The sequence below is a fragment of the Sinocyclocheilus rhinocerous genome, unplaced genomic scaffold (assembly GCF_001515625.1).
Source record: "Sinocyclocheilus rhinocerous isolate Xijiao unplaced genomic scaffold, SAMN03320098_v1.1 scaffold1214, whole genome shotgun sequence".
NCBI classification, from domain to species: Eukaryota; Metazoa; Chordata; class Actinopteri; order Cypriniformes; family Cyprinidae; genus Sinocyclocheilus; species Sinocyclocheilus rhinocerous.
Genome location: NW_015627891.1, coordinates 585568 through 612299, shown reverse-complemented (window position 1 = coordinate 612299; position 26732 = coordinate 585568). Strand labels below are relative to the sequence as shown.

Sequence of the window (26732 nt, the reverse complement as noted above, 5' to 3'; positions counted from 1 at the left end):
TAGCGCACATACATCTCAGAGGTGTCTCTGTGTGTAATTACATCTGGAAGATGTATTTTTTTAGAGTTTTTGCTCATCTGCAATACATCTCTAGGACGTTTCCTGTTTAGAAAATGTCTTTAAGATGTTTATGAATTATAATGTATGTAAAACTGACATCTTAAAGATGTTTATCGGTTCGTACACTGCTTTCCAGATGAAGCGCTTTTTAATAGACATCTTGCAGACATATGTGTTCTATCTGGGTTTTTTTTCCCAGATAGCACACATACGTCTGCAAGATGTCACATGCCCATCAAACAGAAATCTCTGAAATGTATGTGAGCTATCAGGGTAACCATCCAGCAGGTAGTTCTGCATACTCATCATGTTTATATACCGTATTGTCCCGAATATAAGACGATATTTTTTTCTTGGAAAAACATCTGAAAAAGCGGTCGTCTTATATTCAGGGTCTAGACTTTGACATGTCAATAATACACCCACAACACTAGGTGGCGCCAAATACGCATAAAACGAGTGTGCCATGAAATAGCCTATGTAATGTAATGCGTGTTGTAAAGATCGCGAGTGAAAACAAAAGAAAAAGAAAACCTTACAGCTGCACGAGTCGTGACTGTCACATTAGCCTGATGGGACCAAACTCCCTTTGTGATTTTAAAACGTAAGACAGTACCCAGATTTGAAGACTACAGTAAGATTTAACTTCTGCTGTTAATAAGATTTTGGTAGGCTACTATTAGATGGCTAGCCTAAATGTCCTAATTCAGATGGGCTACCTGTTTTTTTTTTTTTTAATGGTATATCAAAAAGTGTATATTTTTTAAATGTGATTGTTGGTACATTTTACCAGTTTTTACCATACTTTCAAAACAAAAATTAAAATAGAAAAAATATGCAATATGAAAATAATTGAAGACAAAATGTGTTTTACTGAGAAAAAACAAGATTTGTTTTTTAAAAAGCCTTTTTCCAAAAGGTACATCTGGAAAAAGGGGGGGTCGTCTTATAATCAGGGTCGTCTTATATTCGGGACAATACGGTACTCATGTTTGTTTTGAAATCAATAGCCTCAAGCTTCTGTTACCAAGACGACTTCCTTGAGCATGTCGGAAAAACTTATAATTTATCTACTGTAGAATTAGTATTACAGATGTCAGATTGTGTTAAAATTTTATTTTTATGAATTGCTCTTTGACAATCATTAATGGAATCATTAGTACATACATGATAATTTAGAGTCATTTAGAGTGTTTGTGTACAGAATGTGCTGTACTATAAAGACAGAATCTTTCAAATTAGTTTACCAGCCCCTGACAATAGCTGCTAACCTGTATTTTTTAAGATAAAATAATTTTAGTTTAATTTCTTGCTGTATTTGGGACACTTTTCATTCAGCCGAAACACTAGATGGCAGTAGAAAGCTCGCGTCCTCTTATCAATCAGCAGCTTGTGAGCGAGACGAGAACACAAACAACACTTTTAATGCTATTTTATCTCATTTTTAAACATAAGAAATGAAAGCTTTATGGTGATTACGGGGCAGGATGGATCATTTTAGGGAACCGGTAAAAACAGACTGCGAAGAACTACTATTTCGTTTTCAAGCGACCGAGTCAGTTCGGTACGAGCAGTTTCTAGAGAGCTGGAGAGACATGGACTTCAGCAGCAGCATCTTCTAGTGAGTTTGACATCTATTCCAGTGACAGTTTTTAAAATTACCTTTTTTAAATGAGATTAGAATCATCATATAAGAGAAAATTATAAAGTACATGTGTTACTGTGGGAGGCAACCATGCATCTTCTGCAGCAAAACTCATATTTCAGTTGCTCATACAAAGAGTTGTCTGTTTGTATATCTGAAAGAATTTTTAATGTTAATAACTTGTTGAATGTTCGTTTTATTGTATATTATTATTATTATTATGAACATTACTGTCATCTATTTTTTTCCTGTCACTGCTTTTATTGTATATATGATGCTTTAGTACAGGGGTTTTCAATCTTTTAGATGCCACGGACCCCCAAATATGATCTTGTACGAGGGATCCCCATCCCCCAAAGTAATTTCTTTCTCCCTCCAATTCTCTGCAGTGGTAAACCAGAACCAAATGAGAGAAGGTGCTTTGCTCGTCTGATTCTGTCTCTGGCGTCTCATACTTCTTTCCCCCCTACATTTTCCAGATCAGAGTGGGGGGCCTTTATTTGCTGTACGTCCTCTTCAACACACAACTCGCCACTCCCAGAAAGAAGGTGTGCTGTCACCCAGCATCTAATGGTTATGTCAGTCTTCTGGGTCACTGTTTGTCTTGGTGTTTCTGTTTAGAATTGTTTTCTGTTACTAGGGCCTGGTTCACTCCCATGCCATTCCAAAACCTGAATGATTTTTTTAATTCTGTGGAACACAAGATACTTTTGAAGTTTTCTTTTGTCCTTTTTTTCTTTGTTTTGGACCTCGTTGGCTTTTATTAAATGGACAAAACATGAAAATATCTTCCAATATGTTCCAAAGAAGAAAGAAAGTCATACAGGTTTTGAATGACATTGCAGGGTGAGTAAATGATGACAGAATTATAACTCACACATGGTGTAATTTTTTTTGAGCAGTTGTCTGTTTCTTTGTGAATGTTCTGGTTTGTAGATCCGCATTGCTCTGAAGGACTGGAAGGATGTTATGCCGTTTCAGAAAGATGCAGTGAATGCTCAACATTACGATCAAATACCAAATAATCCATTTGTAATGGGATTGACGGCTCAATCGGACGGAAAAGCCTTCATGTAAACACCTTAATCGATCCGATTGAGCTCGATCGGAATGAAATTTCGATCGGATTGAAGGGGGTGGTTTATTCCTTTTCTAATACGATTGAGAGTGCATGTAAACACTCGATCGGATTGAACCCCGAAAATGAAAGGACTGCGCATGTGCAATGACGCAGAAATAGCGTAATGATGTATGACGCGCGGAACGAAAAAAAAAATTCTTCCTTTTGAATAAAGGAATTAAGTGTTGTATAAATGCGGTGTCCTGTCATTAGAAAACTCTCCTTTCACTCGGCAACTGTGAAGTGGAGCAGGACAACCTCTCACCAGTCCTTGCTTTGGATTCTCATCCACAGGCAACCCGTTTTGGGCACGGGGAGGGGCATTTTTTTGCATGATAAATATGAGCAGCACGGCATTTATCCATAAATGGATAAATATTAATTCTGCTGTTAAAACAAATAAAGAAACCATGTAGGAGAGTGGTTATTATGTGCAAACAGTGAGAAACTCTATATTTGTGCAGTGTGCGCATGTTAAAAAAAAAAAATTCCGATTTGGAGCTTGTGACATATAAACGCGCACATCAACCCGATCATTTTATTTAGCGTTCATGTAAACACTACATTCAGATTCATCAATCGGAATGAATTCAGTCCGATTGAACCAAAAATTGTGCATGTAACGTAGCCAGTGTTACAGCTAAAGGCTTGAATACACTACACAACTTGAGCCCTGATTTTTGCTGATTTGCAGCCTGGAGGAATCAACACAAACTTTTTTTTTTATGACTATTATTCCATTCAGTTGGAGGATATCAAACATGTTAGATTTTTTTAGATGATTTTAGAAGAATTTTTTTTATTTGTTACACGTTTTTAGTTTATGATGACCAGTTTTACTCCTTACCATTTACAAATTCAACAAGTTTATAATGCAACGTGTTTTAGAGTCTTTAGATTTTAAAAGCTGTGTAGGGTATTCCAACCTTCTCCACCCATCATAGTGTATATATATATATATATATATATATTAGGGGTGGGAATCGCAGGGTACCTCACGATACGATACGAATCACGATACATGGCTCACGATACGATAATATCACGATACAGCGTTTCTGCGATAATCGATATATTGCTAGACAATCCTATAACGATACATCACGATATCTGTCAAACTATGAAAACAAAATGCCTGTGAAAAGGTTAAGTGCAAGTTTTCTCTCTTTATTCAAGTCCAAACTGTTAGAAAACAGCACAAAAGTTCTGTAAGTCAAATTTAACATGCTAAGTAAATTAATCCTTTTATTCTTGGACTTATTAAAAGCTTACACTTTTCTTTGTGTGTAAACCAACACATTTATATATATATATATATATATATGTGTGTGTGTGTGTGTGTGTGTGTATATATATATATATATATATATATATATATATATAATTTTATTTATTTTAATTATTTACATTTTATTATAAAATCCTCTTCAATCACTTTGACAAATTAGTTTAGTGTGGATAAAGTCAGCGGGATATTCAGCTACACTGAATATCCTGTTTCACTAGGATATGTCATATAGGTGAAGAATGATGAACGGTATTACATGTTGACATTGTTCAGCAATCTTTTTTCTGTGCTGTGTGTGTCCATACTGATGTAAGCAAACTGATTTAACCTGACGTTCTGAACTCTGGCCAAAGGTATGCATTGTACATATTTGCACAACTCTGTTTTAGGATAAAGATGGAAGGAGGAGGAAAATCTGTGAAGAGTTTGTTGATCTACCATCACGTCCTCAGGAACTGGTCTCCACAGATGTACTAGAGGTGAGTCACCATGGCAACATAACAGCTTCAAGAATTTCATTTTGTATAATAATATATCTCCTCCAGCATTTGTTTTTGCTTGTTTAGATACATTTCTGAATGCGTGAAAGCCTTTTATAACGGCTCTATAGCTTTCAAACTCAGTGCTAAACATGAGCCAGGTTTAACACTGAGTGTCACTGTGTTGGTCATGTCACTGATCAGTCAAAGACATGACTTAAATATTAATCTTAATGAATTATGGCTATAACAAAACAATTGAATTTTCACTATAAGTCTGCCTGTAGAAACTGCATTTAACTTGTGATTTTTTTTAATTAGAGTTTTTAAATGCAAATCAGTTTTATTTGCAGCTTGTAACACTCCAAAGAGAAAGGAAAACTTGAAATCGCATCATATGACCCCTTTAAAAGTGTGATTAGGAGTTGCTTGCAAATGGGAAGACTGTTGGTTAACAAGTCCATTTTTATTTTTCCGGACCATAGGAAATTGCAAATATCCATGAACATTATGAGGGTCTGAAGAAAGCCATTTTCACTGAACCAGACCCAAACCTGAATATTGTACAACAAAACCTGGTTCCCAAACTAAGCAGTGCCGTCTGCACTTATTCCAACTGGCAGATGAATCATGCAGTAAGTATTTGTGCTTATGAATCTATGTTTCATTATTGTTTGTTGTTGAGGAACTAATTTTTGTTTGTTTTTAAAAGAAATTAATACTTTTATTCAGTAAGAATGCATTAACCTAATCAAAACAGTAAGAATGCATTAACCTAATCAAAACAGTAAGAATGCATTAACCTAATCAAAAGTGACAGTAAAGACATTTATAATATAACAAAAGATTTCTGTTTCAAATAAATGCTGTCCTTTTCAACTTTCTATTCATCAAACTGTTTTCAACATTAATATTTTTAAGAAATGTATCAGCATTTTGGATTGATTTCTGAAGGATCATGTGACACTGAAGACTGGAGTAATGATGCTGAAAATTCAGCTTTGCCATCACAGGAATAGATTACATTTTATATATTAATTTAGAAAAAAGAAAAAAAAAAGTTAACTTAAATCTTAAATAAAATATTTTACATTTACGTTTACATCTTGGTGAGTTTAATAAATACTTAAGATTTCCAAAAATTAAAACAAATCTTAGTGACCCAAACTTTGGAACGAACAGTAGTGCATAACTACTACATAAATGATGGCACTTAATCCTAAACCTATTTCTGAATATGTTTATAGAATGTGTATGTGTGTTTTGTAACTGTGTGTGTGTCTAAAGCACTATATATGTTTTGCTTGTTTGTTTTTTCAGACATCTGAGCAGCAGGATGCTGGAGAGGGACCTTCAAATCAAGAAGTAAGAGATTAAGTTAAAATGAATATTCATATCTGTCTCTTTAATACTACATAGTGCTTTATTCCATACTGCAGCAGTGTAGCAATCTTGTGATGTGGCAGTACTTTTGTTTTACGAGAGGGGTGTGTCATTCACTGTGTTCTTTTTTTTTTCCATCCAAAGAGCTCCAGCAGAGCTCTTTGATCAAATCCAAATCATATGGCAGCAGGCGCAATGATATTACGCAGCGCCTGAAAATAGACTAACTTCCATCAACATAATCAATGTGACCACCTGCTTGCACAGGGAGCGTGCTGGGGACTATCTTCAGGCGCTGCGTAATATCATTGCGCCTGCTGCACCCATGGTACTGCAGCAAAGTTCCTTGATTATTACGCCGGAATGAGAGTATAGTTCCTAGCCATATCGGCCTAGAAAATAGCAACTTTTCATTTTCCGTCGGTCTTAGTAAAAGATGTAACTACAGAAGAGTCAAGTTTTAAATAGGAAAAATATAGAAACTCTGTGGTCATTTTTGAGCGAGATGCTAACAGTCTAATCAGATTCAATGATCTATGCTAAGATACAGCTAAAAGTGCTTTTGTTTTACGAGAGGGGTGTGTCATTCACTGTGTTCTTTTTTTTCCCACCCAAAGAGCTCCAGCAGAGCCCAGCTGTTAGCGTTGATCAAATCCAAATCATATGGACAAGTTATAGAGGTAAAAATAGACCGCATAAGAGACTGGTCAGATTGTTTGTTAAAATTGTTCATAATAACATGAGCACATAAAATAAACACTTTACAAGGCCTTTGCATGTAGATAGGTTATTAAGCATAAGCCGCATAAGACTGTGCAAGCAATTGCACTGTTTTTCATCATTTCCCTGTTAGGCTTCCAAGTCCCGACCATAGACTGTATAAAAAGGTCCCGACGTCACAGACAGACAGAGTTGGTCCCAGCAGCTGGACCAGACATTTCACTAAAGGTGTCATCAAAAAAGAAATGATACCCATCACTTAAAACTCAATTACGCTTCAAAACTCAGGGTAAGTCCTGCCCACCCAGATAAACTCACGTAGTTACAGTTTGGTTTGCGTTGATTGATTATCGCCATTTCTATATGATAGGAAATGAGAGTGAAGGCTCAAATTTGAACCAGCTGTGGTGTTTGAGTGCAGTGAAAGAAGAGAAGGAACCAGGTAAGCAAACAGATGGGATTACGCCATGTTGATTAATGTGATAAATGTGGCTTAATGTGATTATTAAAGTGCCCCTATTATGCCATTTCGAATATTGCCTTTCATGCAGTGTGTAATGTAGCTGTATGTAATTGCAAATTATTTGCAAAGTTGTAAAGCCGAAAGCGCATGATAAATAAAGTTATTGTCACCCAAAAGAAAGAATCGACCATGAACAATGTAAACGAGTCATTAGTAATTCGAATCCCACTTCTGTGACAGCTACAGGTCACGGAGTAACAGTGTTTGCATGATGCACACCTATGTTTTACGTTGGCCGGCCGCAAACAACTTGGCCCGCCCTCAAACACGTCATTTTACTGATGACTGCTTCTCTAATCTCGGGGAGTTCAACGCGGAATTCACAAAACGCTTGCTTTTGAAAGATGGCTCAGTACCCAGTTTATGTGGACCAGCTGACTCCACTGAATCACAACCTGTAAGCACGAAAAATACTAGATGTAGAATGTATTTTAGATTATATTTTCTATTGAGCGTTCAAAATACAGAACTACAGCAATGGGTGTATTGTTTCCGACACACTCTGTACGCGGTAGACCAATCTCAACAGACTGGGCCATCTGGCCAATCAGAGCAGAGTAGGAGCACAGAAAGGAGGGAGACTGAATCTTAGAACTGCTTTGAATGAATCGTTTGAGAATCATTGGAAAATTAGGTGATATTAAATGCATATTTTGAGAAAACAAAGCATTGACCTTGCATGTATGTAAACCTATTGTAGGAGACTCCCAAAACCATATTAGGAACCTTAAAAATGGCATAATAGGGGCACTTTAAACTTCAAAAGGCTATGATTTATTAAATGTGCACTTTTCTAAGTAAAAGCACAGAACTGTTGTGTGTTCTACAGGCTCACGGTTACAGAACAGTTTGCAATCAATGAATACCGCACATTTATGCCGAAACAATTGAATGGATTCGTATTTTCATTCAGGCCGTCTGCTGTTTTTGTTTAGATCAACATGAAAATGACCAATATATATTCTAATTATATATATTTGAAATGAATATAAATATAGTAAATTATGATTTTGACTCCCTTTTACTAAAAATGGTTTCAATGTGAGGTTTATTCTTTTATAACTTTTTGTTTTTGTCAAAACCAGTATTATTTGAAATGTGAAGCTGCTTAAATCATTTTTAGTCATTTTGCCCTACCATACCCATATGGCATTCATTTTATATGTGCAGGTCTTTAGAAGCCTTAAATTGGATTTTAAAAACCATGCAGATACCCTGGGGTCATTGGATCATGCTAACTAATAATGAAAAAAGAGCCTGTTTGATGCAAGAACTTCACTTTTTGACTTTTCATTTTAATTCCCTAGAGAAAAAGAAGAAGAAATTTAACGGGAACCCTGACAAGACCAGCGATCCCACTTAAGCAGCACCATCTGGATGGAGTGTCTTGATCTGTGCCTTGAGCTTCAGTTACATTTGATTTGTTTTATGTCATTTCAAACTTTGCTGCTTTTGGGTTAAAAGAGCAGTGAATATAGGTTGCTTTTATTCATTATATGTGACATGTTTTTAAAACAGCTCTTTCTTATTTGTTTTTGTATTTTAATAATTGGCATCAGAATATATGTGCTAGATATAAAATTTAGACAATAATTGTTTATATAAAAAGCTATTTGTTTACTGATCTTTGATAGTTTTTACATTAACATGTTATTAAGCAGCTATTTAAAAATGAATAGTTTTAAGTATATTTTGTCGTTTTAAATTGTTAACGATTTTATAATTCAGAATGTTTGGCGTTCCCTGTTTTTCTTTTGTCTTTATATCAGTCCATTTTCTTTCTGTTGTATTTGTGCCAGCTAATACAATAATCTCACACTCACTGAGAAAAGAGAGTTGTGTGGTCTTTTATATGCATGTGGTCCAGTTCTTTCTAACCTGAAGGGTTTATTGATGTACTCATTCGGCTGTTTGATTTTAATCAATATCTTTTATCACTTCCAATCCTAGCATTTCTCTCCCTCGCTCATTCGTGCCTCAGCCAAAGTGAGTCTGAGGAGCCTAATAATTTAGATCTGCAGCACAGTCAAGATTTATGTAGTTTGCACCTAATAGGCCGTAGCTTTTAAGCTGAATTCAATAAATCCAAATCATAGTGACTGATTGCACATAAAGATTAGATTTATTTCTCTCTATGCATGCTGGGAACATGAGACACATAAGCAGTGTAGGGTCAGAGTTGCTGTTTGCTGAATTTGTGCATATCGGTGTTTTCAACTTATTCTGTTCCTGTAGATTGATTGAAAATTATGCTTACAATGTAATAATGCTTATAAAAATTTGATACATATTTTTAGTAACTAACTGCTTTGCATGATCTGAGAGTAGATTTTCAGTAAATCTTAAAACTATTCAGTGTTGCTCTTCATGATTCAACTGACTCATATTTGCTTGCTTTGTGTAAACACTCTTAAAGGGGTCATATGATGCGATTTCAATTTTTCCTTTCTCTTTGGAGTGTTACAAGCTCTTGGTGCATAAAGAAGATCTGTGAAGTTGCAAAGACTAAAGTCTCAAATCCAAAGAGATATTCTTAATGTGTTTTTTTTACCTTAAACCGCATAAACACATTTCATTACACCAAATACACAAAATAATGTTCTTTTAGCAGCATCATATGACCCCTTTAAAGAATGATCTTAAACACTCTTTATTTACTAATTTTCTAAAATGTTTTTGTTTATAGCTAGTATTTTATGTATCATAAATACCCACAATTAAATTATATTTTCAGTTTTTGCATAATTTTGCATAATAAAACAGCTTAATTAGAACGTTTTTTTTTTTTTTTTTTACATGTCTCATATTGCATGGTCTTCGCTGTCACTGTTGTCTCCTTGGTAAACAAGTACACTAATATTTGATGAAACTCAGTGGCACAATTGTTGGTCGTTGTCATTTTTACACTATATGAAATTATTTGACTATTTGTCTGGATAATCATAGTCTTACAATGTAGTCAAATTTAATAATAGATTTTTTGCATAAACTTTAAGATTTGAAAGGCCATGTGGGAAAAGGTTACAGCACATGGTAAAAACATACATGTATATAATGGAGCTGATGAAGGTTCTAATCTAGAGGTCATTGCTGCAGAGCGTAGCGGGGCGCGCAGCGCGTTCTCGTCCAGATGCCCGCGTGACCGTATGCGTTCTCGCCCGCGAAAGCAGCGTGTCTCGGTGGGCTTCTCCGCCGTTTCCAGCAGGTTTGTCGGGGACAGACGGGCTGATACGTACAGTAGGACCGGTCGCCAAGCCTCTTTGATTCCGCGGTGCTTTACTTATGAAGATATCGATAGATATTAATCGATAGGGCGGGTGATTGACGCCGCTAGTTCAGTGCAACGCAAACATGGCATCAGATAGTAAGTATCGCGTTGCTTTAAACGATTTTATAAAGCTTTGAATTCATTCCTGGTCAAATATTGTCATACACGGTATCAGATTGTTTATTAAAGCTCCTTGGCTGATTTTGCGGCAGGGCTCAGCGATGAATTGTGCCAGCATCATTCATATCATCTAGAGTTAATCTCCTCTACTGTACATGACATTATAACAAATGACATGTCATTCAAACGATTATAAACACGACTGGAGAATTTCATGCGAGGATTTATATAATCCGTGTTCTGCCTTTTGCTAGTGTTACTGGTTATTTCCTCACCTGCTGGTTGTTATTGCATTTGAAAGTAGTTTTAAAAACGTTTATGGATTTTTTTTATTTGTACATTTTTATTATTATTATTTTTAATTATTCTAGTTTTAAAGCAGACATTATAATGGCTTAAACCATTTTGATCATGTTTCTTCCAATACCTTTTTAAGTGTTAACAAATCTGTCCCCAATAAGTCATTACCATCACTCCAATCATTTTAGAGAACAATTTAGTTTTTCAAAAAGAAAAAAATGGTTGGCTTAAACTTTGAAGAAATATAGCTAATACATCTGATTAGATGTGTGTATAGCATATTGAGCCTGTCACTATGCTAGAATTAAAATTTAGAAATGAAATGAATTTTATTTTATTTTTACAAGCTCAAAGGTAATAGCTATAACACACAATCAGAAATCCACATCAATACACTTACACTAAAATCCACTTTAAAGTTGTTCAAGGCCATGATCTTTAATACAGAATATGTCATGAATATTTGAGCACAGATGAAGCATAGTTTGAAGAAGCTTCATTTTTCAAGATTGTCCGATACCTTCAGCTAACTGACGAATCGAATCGCATATCAGTCTCAGATGGCTGATTATGCAACTGTTTCTATTAAATAAACCTTCAGAAAACAGGTTTGTTTGAAAGTCCTTCATTCTTCAAATCAACTTTGTTAGATCTCCAATGGGAAATGCAGAACCAAAGTACTTAAAATAGTTCAATTAATAAATCATTAAAGAGATATAATGAAATGTACTGGTTTATTTTGCAGGGAGATCTCGGCCACACATAGGGAGTTTTTCACAAGGGTATTTTCTCCAAACTAAAATTTCAATATCATTATCATTTTATAATAGCTTCTGGTTAAACAAGTGCACACAATAAAACATCAGAAAAAAAGGCAGGCTACAGAACTGTCACTTTCAAAAGATACTAAAATGTACACTTTAGATAGCCTACTAATATGTACCTTTAAGGTAGTAATATGTACCATTTAGGGGCAAATAAGATAATATGTACCTCTTAGCTTTTGCATGTTAGGGTACCGCCCCAGTAACAGATTACTTTTTTCTGAAAGTAAATATAATGAAGTTAGATTTGAACTTGAACTGTGCTTTCAGTAGGCTTGTCATGTGTTGTATGTTTTTATGTTTTGTAATTTTATACAATCAAAAAAAGTTTCAGTTTAAATTTCAATGTTTATTTTTTAATTTGGCTTGAAAACCATCAGATTATAATGCAAATTCTGATATGTTTAAGAGGATTACTTTTTTACTTTTGATAATAGTTTTTAAAAATCTGTTGTAAGCAGTTACAATATAAACAGCAGCTTTCCTTTGAGACAACTTACCCCATGTGACAACATGCTTTACTGTGTGAAATGATCTGCATGTTTTGACCTAGGCAATAATGGTGGAAATGTTAATAGAGTTTGTAGTAACATCTCAAACTGAGAATTATTTACTGTCAAAACATGAAACATGAGATTTGGTCTCCCATATTCCATAATGGTGGAGTTCACTTACAATAAATTGGTTCTCTTATTGATTTCTCCTCTGTGGTTGGAGACCTAATAAATATTTTATTTTAATAATATATTTACCCTACTATTAATACATAGGCCTAATTTTTTTTATAACCAGGATGATTGTAACTTTTTGCCTGAAATGTGCAAATGATCTAATTTTATTTTTAAAGGGGTCATATGATGCGATTTCAAGTTTTCCTTTCTCTTTGGAGTGTTACAAGCTCTTGGTGCATAAAGAAGATCTGTAAAGTTGCAAAGACTAAAGTCTCAAATCCAAAGAGATATTCTTTATAAAAGTTAAGAGTCAGCCACGCCTACCTAAAACGGCTCGTTCTAACACGCCCCCACATATCTACGTCACTATGTGGGAAGATTTGCATAACACCGCCCAAATGTTCACGCAAAAAAAGAAGGCGTAACTTTTATTCTCGCTGTAATATTGAAAAGTGAAAAGTAATTCCGACTTTGCTATGACAATCTGGCGCTTCTGAATCAACGACTGTAAGTATGTTTTGTTATTAGCTTAAGTATTTGCTATTGACTGTTCAAATGCGGAGTTTTGCGCAGCGCAGAGTAACGCGTCATGTGTGTGTGTGTGTGTGTGAGGGGAACAGGGCCACATCACAGGAGAGTGAACTGCCTATCAGAAATCATAGCAATTATAGCATTATTATTATTATTATTATTATTTTGTATTGAAATGGTTTACAGGTATGATTTTCCAGCAGGTCCTAAGTAGGATAGATTTTTTTTCATGCACCTCAGAAATCAGCAATTACTTGACCATTCAAAAGTTTGGGGTTGGTAAGATTTTCTAATGTTTTTGAAAGAAGAGACTTATCCTTAAAATACAGTGAAAACCGTTATATTGTGAAATATTATTGTGATATAAAACTATTTTCTACTTTAATTTATTTTTAAAACGTAATGTATTCTGTGATGGCAAAGCTGAATTTTCAGTCATCACTCTAGTTTTCAGTGTCACATGATCCATCAGAAATCATTCTATGATGCTGATTTGACGATTTAGAATATAAACATTTCTTATAATTTTCACAGTTCAAATGGTTCTACTGCTTAATATTTTTATGGAAAGTTTTTTTCAGGATTTTTTGATGAATAGAAAGTTCAGAATAAAAGAATATATGTAAAATATGTAAATAAACTAATATCTTTTGTATCATTGTGCCTTTATGTTTAGAGTATAGTGGATTTTCAGAGAGAAGCCTTCAGTTTTCAGTCAGGAAGGGTGTTAGAGCCTGACAGGAAGCTTACTGAAAAAATGGAGAGAGACGACATCCTGTACCGATTAACTAATGGCAAGCCCTTAATGTTGGCTTTCAAATTTTTGAGCATTTAAAACAACTTTCAAAGGCTTTGTTAAGCACAACATTTAAAGTTTGTCTTGACGAACGTTCATTTTGTCTTTTTCCATGTGTGTGCTCATGTGTACTATATTGTCTTAATGTAATTTAAAATCTATTAATTACATATATAAATTAATAAAACACAACAAACTTAAAATCTAGCTATTTAACTTTTCGAGTAATTGTTCCTTATTCTAAGCAGTTTTATGATGCAGTTCATACAAATGGCCAGTAGATGGAGATGTTTTACTATTTTCAGGCATGACAAGAACTTTATTGTGTTTGAAAAACAGTGTTTTGTTATTCCTTAGAGAGTGTCTCTTTCCATCTCCTCATATTTCGTTTTACATTTAGCAACACAAGCAATGTTCGATTCACTTTTCATTCATTCTCAGAAAAAAAGGTACAGTGCTGTCACTGGGGTGGTACCTTGAGGTACAAAAGCTAAAAGGTACGTCTTTGTACCTTCTTTACCCCTAAATGGAAAGGAAAGGAAAGAAAATGAGGTGACGTGTGGCCAAGTATGGTGATCCATATTCGGAATTTGTGCTCTGCATTTCACCCGGAAAATGGTACATACCTTAATATTACATATTAGTACTTTAAAAATACATGAAGGTTACCACCTCGGTGACAGTTTGTACCATTTTTTTTTTTCGGAGAGTGTTGGGTGTATATGAGTTTAATAAAAATTAGTTTAAATAATGGTAATACATGAAGGTTACCACCTCAGTGACAGTTTGTACCATTTTTTTTTTTCGGAGAGTGTTGGGTGTATATGAGTTTAATAAAAATTAGTTTAAATAATGGTATTAGTGATGTTAAATAATATTTAGAGCTCGTCTGAACTCTGTGCACTCAAGAACAGAAAATCCATGGCAACATTAAATCGTGTGTGTTTATGTGAACAAAGCCATGCACAAATCACTTCTCACAGAATGCTTGAGTTGTTTCCAAGGAAACCATCCTGCTCATGCAGTACAGAGGTCCATGTGGGTGTGTGTGAATGTGTGTTTCTGTGCTTGCAAGGTCAGTGTGTTCTTGCTTGCACAGAAGAGTGCAGAGAGCATGGCCAAATGTTTGGATATGAAATTCACAGCCCTATGCAGCAGCGCATGTAATCTCACTTGAATCTTTAAAAAAAGTTCACCCAAAAACGCAAATTCTGTCATCATTTCACTCACCCTCATGTCGTTCCAAACATGTATGACTGACTTTCTCCTGAAAAACATGAAAGAAGATGTTTGGCAGAATGTTCATGCTGCTCTATGCAACGAAAGCGAGTGGAGGTTTACTCTTTTCTCATTCTTGTTTTTATAACCATATGTATCTCTGCTTATGTTTTTCACACTCGTTTGTGTGAGTGGTAGTTGTGTTCATTGCAGCGACAACTGTGACTGTGCAATTGGCTTGTGTGTGTGTGGGTGCAGATGGTTCAGCATAATAGTGTTCAGCTTCAGCTTTTCATTCAACACACACATATGTAAACACTCAAACACACACTCAGGAGTGCCTGCCCTCTCAGACTCTGTGAAATATTCACTCTTATGCAACTTAATGGTCCATTTTACACTTGAAGTGTTCACTTCAAAGCACCTTTGATGAATATGTGCTGAATATGAGGCCATGGTTTCTCTCTGTCTGCTGCAGGGCTGTTCTCCACCAGGCAGAGATCAGTCTACAGTATAGTCAATAAATTCCCTTTTAATGAAAATATTGCAAATGTGAGCAACATGACTAATTAAACTTGTACATGTATAGACTGGCATTTGCAAATACATTTAGTTATGAACTCTTTTCTGCCGCAGCACACGTTTTGAGCAATGCTGTAATAATTTGCATTAAATTATCATTTTAGATCACTTTTATAACCCTTTTTAAGTAGGAAATCCAGCCTAGGAAGACATCTGTGTTCTTAGACTTCTTTGTGTATATTTTGTTATTTTTAAATTAATTAATTAATTATTTAATAATACATCAATTATATGTATAAATTTTAAACATTTCAATAATTTACATTCAATAGGGGTTTTTCTTTTTTAATAAATCTGCAAAAATGTCAACAATTCTGTGTTTTTCTGTCAATATGGGGTGCTGTGTGTACATTAATGAGGAAAAAAAATTAACTTAAATGATTTTAGCAAATGGCTGCAATATAACAAAGAGTGAAAAATTTAAGGGGGTCTGAATACTTTCCGTACCCACTGTATATATATATATATATATGTATATATATATATGACCAACCAAATGTCTCCAAAAAGGAAAAAATATGTAATTATTTACTCACCCTCATATTGTTCCAAACCCCGTATGACCCATGTGTCTTCTGTAGAACATAAAAGAAGATATTATGAAGAATGTTGATAACCAAACAGTTTCGTTTCGCATTAACTTCCATTGTATTTTTGTGTCCATACAATGGAAGTTAATAAGAACCAAAACTATTTGGTTATCAACATTCTTTATAATATCTTTTATGTTCCACAGAAGAAAGTCATGTAGGTTTGGAATGACATAATTAACGTGAGTAAATTACATAATTTAAATTTTTGGGTAGGCTATTCCTTTAAGGGACAGAAAATGTTATTAATACAGTATAAAAATTTTACTTCTATACTTAAATGCTTCTGATCAATGTGTATCTGTGTGTCTGTTCCCTCACCAGTCACTCCCGAGGCGGTGGGCTTCCTGTCAGCCGTGGGCATCTTTGTCATCTTGCTGGCCATACTCTTCCTTTTCATCAATAAGAAGCTTTGTTTCGCTCGTGTCGGTGGTCTGCCATGCCTCGAGCAGTACAGCCGGCGCAAACGTAGAGACCGTTCTGGAATTCACCGGGGACTCGGTAAATATTATTGTTCAGACAAACTTTTTTTCTATTTTGGAAAAGGTGAACTTCATTATTAAAATATTTTCTCATATCCAGGGTGAATATAATAATAGTCTGTTTGATGACCGTTGGCATACAGGTGGAGTGTTTGGGATCCAATTATCTATATTAAATGCACTGAACCACACAAATCTTTGTGTGCTCTGTGGGTTGTCCCTATCTCTATTCATTCCTGGCAAACACACATACACACACTCACCTATGAGTAAACCTGGCTCCTTTTGGTTATACACATATTACACAGTCAGTATATCAGCTGGGTGTTGGAGGAAGTTCTGTTGTGGTATTTCTAAGCAGCTCCTTTAGTAAACATTTACTCTGTCTGTCCTACGAGATGTCCTGAGTCTACTAGCTAGATAAACGCCATGCGTCAGGTGCTGCTGAACTTATTCGACTGAAGGTTTGCTATATGTAGTTAGTTTATGAGATGCAGGGGCTCTAAATGGAGTAATTGGTTGTTTTTTGAGGAAGCCCTGCTGGTAAGTGTTTGTACTAGGGATGTGCAATATATTGGTACCATAACGGTTGTTGGCTGATATTTGAGATTTTTTTTTAAGTTATTGGAATTGGATATTTAACTGTGCATGCTAATTTTTACAATTAGATTACCTTTGTCGTCATCTAACACGCACTTAAAGTTTATCTTTGAAAGACCTAATAACACTGTTAAATCTTTGTTTGTTAGATCAATCTTTGGCAAATCTCAAAATGAATATCTGTTTTCATACTGTGCATTATAATGTTGTGTCACCTAAATTTACTTGTAGCTTTTAAAATGATAGATTTTTAGTGTTTTTATTTATTTAGATAAAATAGTAAAGATTATAATATCACCCAATAATTGGTTACTGGTCATAAAAAAATGAATAATAAATCATTGGCTTATTGGATTTGGACAGAATTTTAATACCATATTATTTAAATAATATTAAATAATATTATTTAAAATAGTTTTCGTCAGGTAGCTGAAGTAGGGCTGGGCGATATAGCCAAAAATATTATCACTATTTTTTTTTCCATATTATTCAATTCACGATTTTTCCATATTATTATTCATAATATATCACGATGTTCATTTGACATTAATAAGGAAGGAAATACTTTCCACATGTTTGTTAGACATAATTTTTTTTTAAATTGCCCAATGAAATGAATTTATAAAACAGTTTGAATATTCTTTTAAAATGTAATCAAATTAATTTACAACAAAACATTGCATTTTTATTGTCAAGCAAGATGCTACACAACAGAACTGTATTAATTAATGAAAAAATACCTTGATTGTATAATATTCCTTTAGAGTAATAATAAAATTCTTATTATTACTTTAATAATTATATTTTAGTAGACTATACAATAGTAATATATTTGTCATAATTTCTTCAAGTTAAACCAGACTTTTATTTTGACGCGTTGTCGTGAAAGTCTTTCAGTTTTACTTTCAGTTTCAGTGTGTATTTGATGGTGTTTTTTTCTCAAATGAAACAGTGTAAAGCTGATGAAGTGACTCTCAGAGCAGCTCTGGGGATGAAGTTCATGTTCATATATTGAAACTCAGACATTGAAAATACAGTGAGCATCACGTGTGTTTAAGTTTGTGTACACGCAGAACATCGCGGCATTAGCTGACTGGCTGTTGTCGAGTTTATTTCTGCTGTGTGTGATTAATGTGTTAGATTAATCCATATCGAGTAAAAATATCTAGAGCTTATCATCGTTATCAACATCAAATTTATCGCAATCTCGATATGATATCATTTATCTCCCAGCCCTAATCTGAGGCAGTTAACTTTTAATTAGATTGTATGTTTGATGTCAATCTGCTTTGCAAATTATGGTTGTTAGTTGCACTATAAAAGTAAATATGTTCTGTATAAATTCTGTTGATTTTGTTTTCAAAACAGTAACAACATGAGGGTATATATACATTTTGAAAAATAAAGTTAGCCAGTAAATGTTTGAAAATCGTTTCATATTTCTATATGGGGTTTGATAGAAATTTGTCTATAGGGCTGAGCAGGAAAGGTTCTGAAATTCACATTACAATAAAAAAATACAATTAAAATTAAAACAAGATATAGGCATGTCTGTCACCTAGTAAATTAACAGTTCATATTGTTTTTAAAAAAATCTGATCCCTTTTAAAATCAAAACTTTTTAAAATGTTAGCATTTTGAAGAAATATTAAATGCTTTTAAAATTTTTGAACATTAATAATTATTACAATTTCTAAATATACTGATGTTTATTGTTCATTCATATTTATTCATAATATAGTAAGTTTTCATTCAAAATGTTAAAATATTTATTAATGTATGTAGAAATTAACATTAACCACTGAAATGTAATGGTTTTAAAGGTTTTTTTCTGTATATAATCAGAGCGTTAAACCTGGTTTATTATATGTTCCATACAAAATGTCCATGAGTTGGACTCTTTGCAGCATTGAAGAGTTCTTTGCAGCAGTTATTTATGAGCTGTTCTTTTTGGAACGGCACAGCAGCTATTATTGTTCTCCTTTCGGGTTCCCTGCGTAGGTATCATTTATGTCATATGGAACGCACTCACTATAAAAGTAAATATGTTCTGTATAAATTCTGTTGATTTTGTTTTCAAAACAGTAACAACATGAGGGAATTCACTGGGTCTTCTGTGCATCTGAAAATAGACCTTCTTTTGAGCTGTTGGGGAAAACATTTTGAAATCTGAATGGCAGATATTCCTCAGGCAGGTATCCCAGCATTCTCTTCATGGCTCGCTGAGATTTCAGATGCTTTTTCCAATGGCTTTCGCCGCCTCAGCCTAAACAGAGTTGTTGACTCTGAGGTGTCAGTGAAAGATGAGAGTTCAGAGGTGGAGCAGAACTTGAGGGCTGTTCATGGATCTGGAGTAGATCCACAGGAGAAGCTGGCGCTGCGAGGTCAGGGCAGCAGGTTTGATTATGCCCTCTCTGTCGAACGTCTGACTCCCATCAGTGAAGAGACAGATGAGCTGGAGAGCAGGAGGAGTCTGCTGGCTTCACGCTGCTCTGATGCTGGTAAGATGTGGGTTAGAAGTTGTTCAAGTGAATTGGTTCATCTTCTTGGTCGATTGCTGTCCGTTCATTTAGTTTAGACATCACTGGTGGTTCTGTTCTTCTCAAAAACTGCTTTCATGTTTGCTGTGTAACTTTTTGTTACCTCTGTTAAAATAGTGACTGGTAGCTTCATGAATGTAGTGTTAGTTAGGGTCCTCATACAGTAACTTTTGGCTTGCTCAGTCCACCTTATTTTTAATGTAAGAGCAGCCGTGGCCATTTGTACTTCAGATGTGCATCCGGTGTCAGACGGTTATTCCAGGTATTTTAGCTGTACAAAAACAGTCCGTTATGCTGTTTAATATTGCAACCTGATATTTGTTATCAAATTATTATTAGTTATCATTGTAGTCATATGTAGACTGGTTTAGCACAAATAGCTTACTGCTCACTGCACTCTACAAATTATTTGCCTATAGCAGCTAATGAATTGGAAGACTTGCACATTCGGTTTAGCTTTAGCTTTCAGATATCTTTATTGTCAATCCTTCATACTAAATTTTGATTGTTTGCAAAAGTTTCTGAGAAATTCTTTTGCTTGGAAAGACACTAAACACAGATACACAGACACTCGTATGCAGGGTTTAACACACAGCCTCGTGTGTGTGTGTTTTTGTGTTTCTCTCTGGATATTTAATATAATCAGTAAACTGAGAACGCCCTCTCAAAACAAACAGGAGAGTCATTAAATGTTCACTCCCACACACACACACACAAATATACAAATATTTAGTCATACACAGTCTCACCTAAGATACTTTTAACATGCTTGTTAAAGGAATAGTTCACCCAAAAATGAAAATTCTGTCATCACTGACTGAATAGCTGTTTATGAGTTTCTTTCTTCTGTGGATAATGAAAAAAGATGTTTTAAAGAATGTTGGTAACCAAACAGTTGGTGGTCCCCATTGACTTCCCTACTATGGAAGTTAGTGGGGACCAGCAAATATTATTTACAATATCTTCTTTTGTTTTCAGCAGAACAATGAAATTCATTTATGTCATATGGAACGCACTCAGTGTGTACATTGAGGAAAACACTTCAGCGTGAGGGACTGGTAACCATGGCAACCTCCTTTGCTGCTCCTTACATAGCCACTTGGCCTAATTTGATGTGTGTGAGTGACTGATGTGGTGAAATTAATTTAATTAATTAATTTTTAGTTAATTTATGCATTTAGCAGACGCTTTTATCCAAAGCGACTTACAGTGCATTCAGGCTATACATTTTTTACCAGTATGTGTGTTCCCTGAGAATCGAACCCATGACCTTTTGCGCTGCTAACGCAATGCTCTACCACTGAGCCACAGGAGCACTATGAATGAATGGAAATACTACTATAATGGGTGAGAGAGAAAAAAAGAGACCCAAAGACACTAATTGGCCACTCTCTTATGATTGATAATATGGTAGGCATGCCTGTCTACACACACTCTACATTACCATTAAAAAATACCACCATGTCTGAGTCACCTACCAACAACACTGTCTTTCTCTCTCACTTGATGGAATATGAAAAAAAAAAAAAAACGGTTATTGTGGTCAGAGTGTCCTGCATCAGAATTAAGTAAATGTTTTTTTTTTCTTCATTTATTAATGGTTCTTGCTAAGGCAGTTATCACTATTAAATTGTGTATACACTACCTTGTAAAAGTTTGGGATAGTAAGTTTTTTTTTAAAGAAATTAGTACTTTTATTGAGCAAGGATGCATTAAATTGATCAAAGGTGATAGTAAAGACTTTTACAATGTTAAAAAAGATTTATATTTCAAATAAATATGCTTTTCTTTTGATTCTTTTTTAAACCTGAAAAAAGTATCAAAGTTTAAACAGGAATAAATTACATTTTAAAATATGTGACCCTGGATCTCAAAACCAGTCTTGAGTCACTGAGGTATATTTGTAGCAATAGCCAAAAAAAACATTGTATGGGTCAAAATTATTCATTTTTCTTTTATGCCAAAAATCATTAGGATATTAAGTAAAGATCATGTTCCATGAAGATATTTTGTAAATTTCCTACTGTAAATATATTAAAACTTAATTTTTGATTAGTAATATGCATTGCTAAGAACTTCATTTGGACAACTTTAAAGGCGATTTTTTTGCACCCTCAAATTCCAGATTTTCAAATAGTTGTATCTCAGCCAAATATTGTCCTATCCTAACAAACCATACATCAATGGAAAGCTTATTTATTCAGTTTTCAGATGATGTATAAATCTCAATTTCGAAAAATTGACCCTTATGACTGGTTTTGTGGTCCAGGGTCACATATATGCTAATAGAAAACAGTTATCTTAAATTGTAATAATATTTCACATTATTACTATTATTACTCTATTTTTCAAACTTTTGAATGGTGGTTAGAGATTGTTATACACATGAATGATTCCTCAAATTGTGAGGCTTGTTGAGAAGAGAGGGATCAGAATGTCTTAAGGAAGGACTCTTTTGACTAGTTAACAACAACCTAGCATCCACCTAGTATAGGAATGGTAATGGCCCAGTAATAACCCAGAGCACCATAGCAACCACATAGCAATGCCTTGGAATTATGGCTGGTCGGCCTGTAGTGGTCCATATTCATTAATTTTCTCTGCATTTATCTTTTCCTACATTTTTGTAACTTTTTTTGTTTGCCCCTTTTTTGTCCATCTGTCCCCATCTGTGTGTGTGCAGTGAATAGTTACGGCGAAGGCGGTGAGATTTCCAGCTCATCAGGCAGCGATGATGAGTTAGCAAAGCAGTTTGAGATCTCGGTTTCCCGCTCACAAAGCTTCCGTTCGGGGGTTACGGAGCTTGACACCCAGAATGCACCAGGGCAACATCATAAATTTAAACGGCTGCTGTCTGACCAGGAAGAAGGAAGCACAGAGCCATCTGACTGTGAAGGTACGCACCCACATTCTCCTATTATCTCAGACATTTGAATATAAATATGCATAGCGTAGTTATGCTTTCCTGATATACATGACAGTCACATATATATATCAACCACATTAAATATTTCACTACACTTTGAAGCAGCTTCTCGCTGATAAATTGAGCTCAGAGCCATGGTTTAAAAAGAAGGACAGTGAAATGCGTTTAAGAAATTCATTTCATTCATTAAGGTCATTCAGTTATTTCAAAAGCATTTCTACTTGAAGGGTACGTGTGGGTATGTTTTCTATGTGTGAGTGTGGATGATTGTTAATAAAAGATTGCCTTTTATTCTGTCATCAGAATAACACAGAAAAAAAATAATATAAGCCTTTCAAAAAAATTCTGATTTTGGCTGATCTTTTTTTAACATAAAAAATAACAATTATATAAAGATTTTTGTCAATAAAAATCGAATTAATTAACTTGATGGTAAACCAATGTTGATATTGTTAACTAAAACTATTAAAAATAATTTAAGTACTTTTAATAAAACTGAAATAAAACAAAATATAAATATTATATGGAAAACTTCCAAAAAATGTTTTATTAATTCAAACTAACTGAATTAAGTTGAAGTACTAAAATGACTCAAACTAAACCTAAAACAAAAAAGGAATTAAAACAATAAAAAACTAATTAAAGTGACAAAAACACAGAACTAAATTATTAAAACTTTAACTAAAATTTAATTTATAATGACTAAAATAAAATTGTTATAAAATAAAAGTTTTCCTAACAAACAGAAGATTAAAGCTTGATGGACAGATACTGTGCTGACTAGTGGTTTGTGGAATATATTGTTCTACATTTACGAGTCCTTTTACTTTGATAATGTTTTTTTTAGGAATGATATTTAACAAATGAGATGTATTTAATATTTTCTTTTTTCCTCTTAGAGAGCAGTACGATTACATGGAGATCAAATGGAGACTTTTGCTTAGATTGATAGTGTTTTGAGAGTTTTAAGGCGAACCAGGAATGAGAACCAATGAATATAATGAATTTTCAAAACATTCAATCTGATAATGTTAAATAAAAATGCTTATTAAATATTAGAACACTGACTTCATTGCCTCAGGCTAAAGCTAACCTATGTTTCAGAAGATGCAATACAAATCCAAACGCCTTTTATAAATATTTTTAGAAATGTGCTGCTTGTCACGTCACTGTTCATTCCCCTAATGCTCAGTCAACATCCCTGATCTGTACATTGCAATTAGACATAGCTCAACTAAAACAGCTTCCAGTTGGTTGCTTATGTCCACTGAATTCTTGCTGTATGGAGCTATATTTCTCAGAATGTTCATCACAGCATTAGTTACCATGGAAAAGCGTCTTTTCGGTTGCCGTGGTAACGGAGTAACTGGCCCTGTCTGCTGTTAATTGGTCGCTGCTGCTGAGTAGAACAGTTTGTGCCCTGAAAGAGATTTCATTCAGTGAAACTCATAGAGTCACGAGTCACGTAGGACAAGCATTTAAAGCTGTAAATTACAATCATTATCATCTGCTCCGGAGAGCCTTATTGGTCAAGGGAGCCTGTCCTGCAATTATGATATCTGTCAGAGTGTCAATAAAATTTAATTTGCTAAACATTCAGGGAAAGTGTGTGTGTGACAGAGCTGTTAATCGTGTCTTTATTTCTCTATTTAAAAATCTACTACTATATTGTTCTTTCTAAATATAGTCGTCTGTTTATTTGAATTACCCAATGGAATTAAAATTTACAAATGAGATCTCTATAATAGCTTTTGTTTCTCATAAACTGCAGTGAGATTAAATGGAGACTTTTGCTTCTTAGATTGTCCTCCTGACATCAGTCTCCTTTAGTGTTTCAGCAGAGGTCTTAAAGATGTCTCAAACTGTGATCAGAATTGCCAAGAAGTCTGCAATCAAAACAGTTACCATTTTTATTTATGCCATGGAATTTTAGGAGAAACATCTGATTGTTCTGTGCAACAATCATATAAAATAATTCTCTCATTCTTTCCGTGTAGAAGCTGAGAGAAACAGTGTGCAGAGTTTTCAGGATCCCCTCTCGTCTAGGCGTCGTGTAGGGTCTGAGCCGAGAGACCCGTTATCACAGAGTCCTCTTCCTGAGGGCCGGACACTCACTGATCCCCTCTCTCTGATGGCGGAGCAGATCTCTGTGAGCCCCCAGGACACAGGGGACCGTCTGGAGGCTCTACCCAGGGATGAGGGCAGTCGCCTGAGCAGTGTGGGGCGGCAAACCCCACAAAGGAGTCTGGCAGTCGACAATCATGGTTATGACAACAGTGAGGCTACGGATAATATCTCCACATGGAGTTCTGAGGTGTGTGTGCTTGTGTGCAACAGAGCCAGATCTTTTCTTATGATGTCTATATAGACTACGTTTAAAGGTGCCATAGAATGAAAAACTGTATTTACCTTGGCATAGCTGAATAATAACAGTTCTGTACATGTTAATGACATACCGTGAGCCTCAAACACCATTGTTTCCTCCTTCTTATGTAAATCTCGTGCATGCAAAAGACCACTGAAAAATAAGCGAATCAGAACATAACACCGACTGTGACGTTAGAGTCGGGATCACTAATAGTTATGCCCCCAACATTTGCATATACCCGCCCATGTTCTATGCCTGCCGCCAGCCGAACCTGCACAGCCGAATCATCAGAAGTTCTGCAGGTACTATGAAGAAACAAGCGAGGATAACAGCGAAAATGGCAGATCATGGAAATAAATGTTTTGTTCCAGGCTGTGCAGGGGATGTGAAGTGCAGGGATGGGTTGGTGTCTGTATTCATAAAGGCACAGAAAACAAATAATGCGCGTTCTAATAAAATAACGCAAGCCACTAAGGGACATGGTTAGCTGCTTGCTAGCGGTAGCCTGTTACATTACAGTACATAAGATTTCACTTACCACATAAACAGAGTAAGGAGAGATGACTGAGGATGATGGCGAATAATTTACAGATCCTGAGCACCACTGACAAGCATCTGATCTTGTAAAATGTGTGTTAAATACTGCCGCTGTAGTTCTGGAGATTTTTGCCCTTACCTAAGCCACATACCTTCTATGTAGATATCGGAGAACAATTTTAAATATTGTATCAATGCATTCTATGGTACCTTTAAAGTTTATGGTCAGTAAGAATTTGTTTTTAAAGATATTAATACTTTTATTCAGCACGAATGATCAAAAGTGACATTTACAAGGTTACAACAGATTCTATTTTAAACAAATGTTTTTTGAACTTTATCTTAATCAAATAATCCTGAAAAATATGTCATATATTTTCCAAAAAAATGTTAAGCAGCACTAGGCATGTGATGGTATCAAATTTTCATGTTGTGATTAATTGCTAATGCTTTTATCACGGTATACGGTATTATCACAATATTGAAATTTAGTTGCAAAAAAGTGTTGTCATAATAAATTATAACAGGTTTAATAACTTTTTTCTTATAACAAAAAGAAACTGAACATTTAAATACAATAAAGCAATACACAAACAAAATTTATAAAGTAAATAATTTCACACAGATTTAAGTGCAAAAAAATATAAAGACCAATAGGTAACACTTTACAATAAGATCTCATTAGTTAACCTTAGTTAATGCACTAACATTAACAATGAGCAATAGCTACATTTGCTACAGAAATCATTAATCTTTGTTAAAAAATACAACTGTTCATGTTGGCTTGAGTTCATTAAATAACACAGTAGCAACTTTTGATTTTATGTTATTAAATATTGAAATTAACTAAGATTAAAGGGGTCATATGATGCGATTTAAATTTTTCCTTTCTCTTTGGAGTGTTACAAGCTCTTGGTGCATAAAGAAGATCTGTAAAGTTGCAAAGACTAAAGTCTCAAATCCAAAGAGATATTCTTTATAAAAGTTCAGAGTCAGCCACACCTACCTAAAACGGCTCGTTCTAACACGCCCCCACATACCTACGTCACGATGTGGGAAGATTTGCAAATGTTCACACAAAGAAAGAAGGCGTAACTTTGATTCTCGCTGTAGTATTGTTGTTGCCACCGCCGCCATGTTGTGGAGATGCTGTGTGTTTCA

General features: G+C 34.7%; 1 protein-coding gene and 1 pseudogene across 3 annotated transcripts in view; both read left to right on the top strand.

Moving 5' to 3' along the window:
• Positions 1-1425: 1425 nt before the first annotated feature.
• On the top strand, positions 1426-7137 carry LOC107736838 (snRNA-activating protein complex subunit 1-like; annotated as a pseudogene).
• Positions 7138-10329: 3192 nt separating this feature from the next.
• The window catches only part of LOC107736835 (synaptotagmin-16), a 24049-nt gene continuing 7646 nt past the window's right edge, over positions 10330-26732 (top strand). For 2 of the 3 annotated variants that reach the window (XM_016548186.1, XM_016548187.1), the window contains exons 1-4: positions 10330-10582; positions 16443-16619; positions 22424-22636; positions 24664-24980. In XM_016548186.1, coding sequence (XP_016403672.1) covers positions 10570-10582; positions 16443-16619; positions 22424-22636; positions 24664-24980 — 720 coding nt within the window. In that variant the 5' untranslated portion in view covers positions 10330-10569. Of the gene's footprint in view, positions 10583-16442; positions 16620-17070; positions 17144-19285; positions 19702-22423; positions 22637-24663; positions 24981-26732 lie in introns of those variants that run through there. The other variant, XM_016548185.1, reaches the window with a different exon arrangement.